The sequence below is a fragment of the Nerophis ophidion genome, linkage group LG07 (assembly GCF_033978795.1).
Source record: "Nerophis ophidion isolate RoL-2023_Sa linkage group LG07, RoL_Noph_v1.0, whole genome shotgun sequence".
NCBI classification, from domain to species: Eukaryota; Metazoa; Chordata; class Actinopteri; order Syngnathiformes; family Syngnathidae; genus Nerophis; species Nerophis ophidion.
This window is the reverse complement of record NC_084617.1, coordinates 42,383,483-42,392,209: the sequence shown is the minus strand read 5'-3', so window position 1 is coordinate 42,392,209 and position 8,727 is coordinate 42,383,483. Positions and strand designations below refer to the sequence as shown.

At 39.9% G+C, this 8,727-nt stretch overlaps 1 protein-coding gene across 2 annotated transcripts in view; it reads left to right on the top strand.

Annotated features, from left to right (window-relative positions):
* The first annotated feature begins 532 nt into the window (after nt 1-532).
* Nucleotides 533-8,727, top strand: part of ndufs4 (NADH:ubiquinone oxidoreductase subunit S4) — a 66,657-nt gene continuing 58,462 nt past the window's right edge. For both annotated transcript variants that reach the window (XM_061906181.1, XM_061906182.1), the window contains exon 1: nt 533-676. In XM_061906181.1, the coding sequence (XP_061762165.1) occupies nt 582-676 (95 nt within the window). In that variant the 5' untranslated portion in view covers nt 533-581. The remainder of the gene's footprint in view (nt 677-8,727) is intronic.

The window sequence follows — 8,727 nt, the reverse complement described above, 5'->3', positions numbered from 1 at the left end:
TGCGTGATGTTTGTGCATTGAAACATTACATTACATAATTTAAAACATTTGTATGCTCGTACAACACTTAAAACCTTTAGTATATCAGTATGTGGAATTAAATGATGGAACAGATTAACCAAAGAAATCAAAGAAAGCACCAATATGATTCAGTTTAAGAGCCTTTTCAAAGTACAAGTGTTCACAAAGTACCCAGTGCAAGAATTATGATAAACATCTTGAACCCTTTGTTTTCCTTTTTTTATTGAGACAAACATTATTTATGTATTGAATGTTTGTAGGCTTACTATGGTATATTATTTATTTATTATATATTTATTCACTGTTCTGTTACAGGGAACACGGAAATTGGATAAAATTGCAATGGTATGGTATGCTTCTTCCTACTCCTTTTCGGACGTGCTGTAATGAAACAACTGGAATTGTGTGATGCATTACATTGTATCGTATGTATGTTCGAAATAAACTGAAACTGAACTGAAACTGAACGGACATTAATAAATGTGTCATTACGTCATTCGCTCGCACTGTTTGTCTTTTTGCGGCTGCCGTATGTCGTTTTTGCGACCGCCGTATGTCTGATGACAACAAACATGGCGTCCTCAATGTCACTTCTCGGACTGGGACGTTTATCCGTGCTCAATGTGGCTTCTAAGATGTTCCTGAGCCCCCTCAGGTAATATGAAACCGATAATTGGACGTTTTAGTTTATTTAATGTGTGCATTACCAAGAGTAGCTTTGTTGGAAGTGTTACGTTTATTCGATGGGGAACGCAGCACCCAGGCAATGTGGCTAGCATGTCAGCGGCTAACGGCAGACTCAAAACACGGTCAAGTCCTTCAAACAAAATGTTGTGAATGTATGTTGTGAGTGTAAATTAAACGTGTAGTTTCAATGATTGCGTCAATGACAAGGATGCGTCACACTTCACGACGTACTTCAAAGGCCTACTGAAATGAGATTTTCTTATTTAAACGGGGATGGCAGGTCAATTCTATGTGTCATACTTGATCATTTAGCGATATTGCCATATTTTTGCTGAAACGATTTAGTTGAGAACATCGACGATAAAGTTCGCAACTGGAGAAAAGCCCTACCTCTACCGGAAGTCGCAGACGATGACGTCACATGTTGATGGCTCCTCACATATTCACATTGATTTTAATGGGAGCCTCCAACAAAAACACCTATTCGGACCGAAAAAAACGACAATTTCCCCATTAATTTGAGCAAGGATGAAAGTTTTGTGTTTGAGGATATTGATAGCGACAGACTAGAAAAAAAAAAAAGTTACAAAAAAAAACGCGATTGCATTGCGACGGATTCATATGTTTTTAGAGACATTTACTAGGATAATTTTGGGAAATCCCTTATCTTTCTATTGTTTTGCTAGTGTTTTAGTGAGTTTAACAGTACCTGATAGTCGAAAGTGTACGTCCCCGGCCGGGTGTTGACGCGCAGTGTCACAGGGAAGTCGACGGCAGCTGTATGGGCGGCACAAGCTCAGCTGATATCCGGTAAGAAGCGACTTTTTAACCACAATTTTTTCACCGAAACCTGCTGGTTGACATTCGATTGGGATCCATGTCTGCTCTGATGCATAGTAAAGGTTTACCTCTGTTAATTTTAAACAAGGAATCACCGTGTGTTTGTGTGGCTAAAGGCTAAAGCTCCCCAACTCCGTCTTTCTACTTTTACTTCTCCAATATTAATTGAACAAATTGCAAAAGATTCAGCAACACAGATGTGCAATATAGTGTGTAATTATGCCGTTAAAGCAGACGACTTTTAGCTGTGTGTTTGCCCAGCGCTCATATTCCTAACAGCCCGTGACGTCAAGCGTACATGTCATCATTACGCGACGTTTTCAAGAAAAAAACTCCCGGGAAATTTAAAATTGCAATTTAGTAAACTAAAAAGGCCGTATTGGCATGTGTTGCAATGTTGATAGTTCATCATTGATATATAAACTATCACACTGCGTGGTCGGTAGTAGTGGGTTTCAGTAGGCCTTTAAAAGCTATGAGCGAGTCAACTAAGTAGCTGTAGACCAGACCTGGCCAACCCGTAGCTTGCGAGCCTCCTGCGGCTCTTTGGCTGGTTTCATGCGGCTCTTAAAGGCCTACTGAAACCCACTACTACCGACCACGCAGTCTGGTAGTTTATATATCAATGATGAAATATTAACATTGCAACACATGCCAATACGGCCTAAATTGCAATTTTAAATTTCCCTCTGAGTTTCTTGTTGAAAACGTTGCCGAATTATGACGCGTGCGCGTGACGTCACGGACTGTCAGGAAATATTAGCTCAGCACCACTGACGGCTAAAAGTCGTCTCTTTTCATCGCAGAATTACACAGTAATTTGGACATCTGTGTTGCTGAATCTTTTACAATTTGTTCAATTAATAATGGAGACTATAAAGAACAATGCTGTTGGTGGAAAGCGGTGCATTGCAGCAGCTTTTAGCACCGAGACACTGCCGGTGTTTCTTTGTTTTTAACACAGAGCGGTCAAGCGAACATGTTTCTCTACGTCAACCAGCATGTTTTTGGATGGGACAATTGTGATATATATCTTACCGAGACATCATTGGATTATTCGTCCTCCTGCAGTAGCTGTTTGAAAGGCAGCTGTGAGCTTGACTCCTCGGTTTCTCTCTGAGACACTGCGTGTTCACCGCAGCCATCCGACCTCGAGGTATGTCTTTACAATCTCACTAAAACATTATTAAAATAATAAGCAGATAAGGGGATATTCCAGAATTATCCTAGTAAATGTGTCTAATTACATCTGAAACGCTCACACTGCCGCCGCCCGGAGCCGTCGCTTTTGATTTTATTGTGTTACCTTGTTTTTTTTTTCTAGTCTTTCGCTATCAATATCATCATCCACGAATCTTTCATCCTCGTTCAAATTAATGGGCAACCTTGAGAACTCCGATTTCGGGGGGCGGAGGGCGTGGTCGGGAGGCGTGGTTGGGGGCATGGTTAAGAGGGGAGGAGTATATTTACAGCTGTTGTGTGCACAGTTGTGCACTGCACTCTCTAAAAGCCGTAGATGTTATTGTCACATATGCATGTTGATTTATTGATTGAAACTTTTATTAGTAGATTGCACAGTACAGTACATATTCCATACAATTGACCACTAAATGGTAACACCCGAATAAGTTTTTCAACTTGTTTAAGTCCACGTTAATCAATTCACGGTACAAATATATACTATCAGCATAATACAGTCATCACACAAGTTATTCATCATAGTATATACATTGAATTATTTACATTATTTACAATCCGGGGAGTGGGATGAGGACCTTTGGTTGATATCAGTAGTTCAGTCATTAACAATTACATCAACAGAGAAATGGACATTGAAACAGTGTAGGTCTTATGTACAGCGAGCAGAGAACATAGTGAGTTCAGATAGCATAAGAACAAGTATATACATTAGAAGTACATTCGATTATTTACATTAGGTTATTTACAATCCGGGGAGATTGGATGTGACAGGTAGTCCCTGGAAGGTGGTATGTATTTTGGGTTGAGAGTTTTCACCCAATCCCTGCAAACATAAACAAACATGTAATGTTGCTGTTACTGTTAGCCAAGTATCAATTAGCTTAGCTCTAACGTTATTGCTTAACTAACCTAAATGTTGGAGATTCCACCTCTGAAAAGGGATGCAGTCTTTTGACTATGTGTGCAGTGACCTTTCTGTGGCACTCTTCCGTCTGTGGCACCGACATCTTCCCCATTGCCGCTACGGTGAAGGGAGTACGCTGAGCACATCGCGGAGCCTGGCTAGCAGGTTGTAAATTGTCTATGAAAAAATACGCGGGCTAATTTGTTAGCTGCCTCAATGTTGGCGCGAAACACATTATTTATTGCATATATATTGTTTTACTTACCGGATTCAGACTGCAGTGCAGTCACCGAGGTGACAGAGGAAAAGGGAGAGGAGGATGGTCGGCGCAGCCCGTCGAAGACAGGACACGCATTTATTTGTACTCCATTAGCTCGGAGGTGCTTCATCATGTTCGACATGCACCCTCCTAAGCACGAAACTGTCCTGTCGCACGTGTTAAATTTCGCCGATATTTCATTTTTTTTAGTAAAATAAAGCCACACTTTCGACCGCTGACGCCCGCTACCCATGCTTGACTGACTCGCTCGGCTACATAGGCTCGGCTATGCTAACACTTCCGGCGGTGGGCGCTTCTTCGTTGGTGTTCAGCGGCTTCTTCTTCTGGTCGGCAGACTTATTCTTTTTTTCCGGTCGGGGGACTGGGTATCGAAACTAGGAATCGAAATTTAAACTTTTGAACGATTCCGGGAGAATCGGAAAGTTAGTCCCGGTTCCAATCGATACTCGATACTCGATACCCAACCCTAGTCAGGGGGGGGAAGTGCTTCAAATGAAATGGACCGAAACCCCCGTACCGAAACGGTTCAATACAAATACACGTACCGTTACACCCCTAATATATGTATATATATATATATATATATATATATATATATATATATACATATACATACATACAATGAAGAAAATAAGTATTTGAACACCTATTTTGCAAGTTCTTTCACTTAGAAATCATGGAGGTGTCTGAAATTTTCACAGTAGGTGCATGTCCACTGTATGAGAGGTAACCTAAAAAGAAAAATCCAGAAATCACAACCTATGATTTTTTTTAACAATTTGTTTGTGTGTTACAGCTGAAAATAAGGATTTGAACACCTGTCTATCAGTTAGAAATCTGACCCTCAAAGACCTGTTAGTCCGCCTTTAAAAGTCCTCCTCCACTCCACTGTATTATCCTGAATCAGATGCACCTGTGTGAGGTCGTTAGCTGCATAAAGACACCTGTCCACCCCATACAATCAGTAAGACCCAAACATTCAGCATGCCTATGAGCAAAGAGCTGTCCAAAGACACCAAAGACAAAATTGTACAACTCCACAAGGATGGAAGGGCTCTGGAGAAATTGCCAAGCAGCTTGATGAAAAAAGGTCCACTGTTGGAGCAATCATTAGAAAATGGAAGAAGCTAAACATGACGGTCAATCTCAATCGGAGTGGAGCCCCATGCAAGATATAACCTCGTGGGGTCTCAATGATGCTAAGAAAGGTGAGGAATCAGCCCAGGACCACGTGGCATGACTTGGTCAATGACCTGAAAAGAGCTGGGACCACGGTTTCCATGGTCACTGTTGGTAATACACTAAGACGTCATGGTTTGAAATCATGCATGGCACTGAAGGTTCCCCTGCTTAAACTAGCACATATTAAGGCCCATCTTAAGTTTGTCAATGACCATTTGGATGATCCAGAGGAGTCATGGAAGAAAGTTTTGTCGACAGATGAGACCAAAATTGACCTTTTTGGTCATAATTCCACTATGTGTTTTTAGAGGAAGAAGAAAGCTGTGTACAATCCCAAGAACACCAACCCTGCTGTGAAGCATGGGGCTGGTAGCATCATGCTTTGGGGATGTTTTTCTGCTCATTGCACAGGACGACTGTACTGTATTAAGGAGAGGATGACTGCAGCCATGTATTGTGAGATTTTGGCCAAAAACCTCCTTCCCTCAGTCAGATCATTGAAGATAAGTCGTGGCTGGATCTTCCAACATGACAATGACCCAAAGCACACAGCCAGGAAAACCAAGAAGTGGCTTCGTAAGAACCATATCAAAGTTCTGGAGTGGCCTAGCCAGTCTCTAGACCTAAATCCAATTGAAAATCTTTGGAGGGAGCTGAAAGTCCGTGTTACTCAGCGACAGCCCAGAAACCTGACTGACTAAAGAAGATCTGTGTGGAGGAGTGGGCGATAAATACCTCCTGCAGTCTGTGCCAACCTTGTGAAGAACTGTAGGAAATGTTTGACCTCTGTAATTGCAAACAAAGGCTTCTCTACCAAATATTAATGTTGGTGTTCAAATACTTATTTTCAGCTTTATCACACAAATAAATTGTTAAAAAAATCATAGATTCGTCATGCTATCAACATACTGGTCAGCTGTTTATAAGCTAAACGGCACTGGAAGCTCTTAGTACCTGTCTAGTGGTTTTTGTGTGCAGTGTTCTTGTGGTATACAATATCTAAAAGATACACTCAATACGTAAATATTATTCCCTCATTTACTGGACAAGCAAGTTGGCATCCTAATCGCCAGCAACCTTAAATGCTAACGTCAATGTAACAGACATTACCGCCTTTCCCCATTAACAAACCACATACATATCTAAACTTGTAAAATAAATTGCTGTCTGAGCGACGACTCTTTGGGTTTTGTTGGTTTGTGTTTTCAATGTGTTTTCCATTCTGTATATTTTCTACATCTATTATCCCACCGATTCTCGCTTTTAGTTCTTTCAAGTGACGTAAAAATGTTACAGTAAAGCTGTTACATTAGCCGTAACCCAGATGTTAAAATCACTATATAAACAATAGAGAATAGTATCATAAGATAGATATTTTTATGTTGTACGAAAAGTATACAAACAGATAATCAAAGGAACACTGTATTTTGTTCTTTGGGGAAATTGGACAAAGTGGTAAATGGTTGTACTTGTTTAGCGCTTTTCTACCCCTTTTTAAGACAAGTTGGACACTTTCTTTGGGAAGTACTGACAATTTCATGGAACTGTTGGAGGTCACTGCCAAAACTGTAAGATTTAAAATTACGTTATAATTAGTTGTTCTTTTTACATGAATGCAAATGATTTGGAAATGTTTTGTTATCAAATATTTTTGTTCATTTAATTTGATGTAAATCTTTTCTACTGAAATATCAATGGGGCCGTATGAAATCCAATTTTTTTAAATTACATGTATTACCCAATCTCTGTTTTACTTTTTACAATTTACCACCATAGTGTGCTTTTGTGTTATCAATTCAATGAAAAAATACCTTCTATTTATCAGTGCAATACATCTTTGGACATTTTGAACAGTATTTAATTTTGTTTTTAATTAAATGTTTTCTCAATTCCTGTTTTACTTTTAAAAGTGTACCAAATTGAACGCAAAAAATCCATACGTTATTAGTGCATTACATAATTTGACATTTTTTAATAGTATTTTAAGTCAAAGCATAATAATTTTGAAACTTAACTGTGCCAATGACAGCTTTAAGTACAAAGTGTTCATGTAAGATAGTTTTTTGAAACCTTTATTTTGTTAGCACAGTCAGACAGGATTTTGCGCGTAACTAGGCATGCAACAATTAAACGGGTTTATTATAAGTTTAAGTTACCAATGACGATGTTTAAGACACTACAATCCCTGGTATAGGTGGTGTCGTGCAAAAATATACAAGTGGATTAGATGTGTTGCAGGTTGTCATTGTCATGTTGGCTTTGTTGTTTGTCCACAGATTTAGCCATTGTTTTCAATTTCAGTTTTCGACATTGTTTCATTTGGCTGAAAAAAACAGTACAAACATTTACAAATTATAATGAATAGGTTGATTGTAGCTGAGATAGGCACTAGCGCCCCCCGCGACCGCAAAGGGATTAAGCGGTAGGAAATGGATGGATGGAAGTTGTTTTAACAGTTAAGTCAATTTAAACACATTCTGCAGAATTTATACACTATAGTAGAGTAAATACATAATAAAAAGAAAAGAGTGAGCTAAAATGTGGCAATTCTCTCTAATCCAGCATTAAAGTACTTCAAAATCGCAGACATATACTGCCTCTTCTTCACACAATCGTGTGTGTCTTGCTTATATGTATGTCATCACAACATCCGGTTTCGGCAGTGTTTTCGTTGTTCAAACGTTTTCTCCGGCGACCAAATTTTCGGTGCATCAATAGTGCGCAAATTATAGGCAATATTTCTCCATTCACACATTAGATTACTTTAATTAGTTTTTATGTAAATAAAAAAACAATTTTTAAGGTGTCAATTACATGTATGGGAACCCCTTATATCACTTGGTAATGTTACTGTCGTATTTGTGTAAATTCGCCCATTTGTTTACATTCCAAAGCTGGCGCTTGCGGTTAGCTGTTAGCATATCCTCCTATGGTGTCTAGTGTAGCATGTTTAGCTAGTCCTCGTCCTCCAGTACTTGTAGGAAACTTATTTTATTTTTTGCAATGGCTGCGAGGCTTACTGACTTAGAAGTGGCTTTCCAGTTGTCCTGTGCACATAGAACCAGACTACACACGCACGCACGCACACACACACACACACACAAGCAGACTAGCTGTTGCATGTTGTACTTTTATGATAGAACAGGTGTTTACAACCCATTCAAATTGTCTTTTGGCATCGACAAAATTACGTTTTGTAAATTTCCAGTGTATTCCCACGAATTCCTGTTAATTCCTCTATAGTTTATATCAAATATGTTGTGGCACAGGGGTTAGTGCATGTGCCTCACAATACGGAGGTCCTGAGTAGTCCTGGGTTCAATCCCGGGCTCGGGATCTTTCTGTGTGAAGTTTGCATGTTCTCACCGTGACTGCGTGGGTTCCCTCCGGGTACTCCGGCTTCCTCCCACCGCCAGAAACATGCACCTGGGGATAGGTTGATTGGCAACACTAAATGGTCTCTAGTGTGTGAATGTGAGTGTGAATGTTATCTGTCTATCTGTGTTGGCCCTGTGATAATGTGGCGACTTGTCCAGGGTGTACGCTGCCTTCCGCCCTATTGTAGCTGAGCACCCCTGGAGACCCCAAAAGGGACAAGCAATAGAAAATGGAT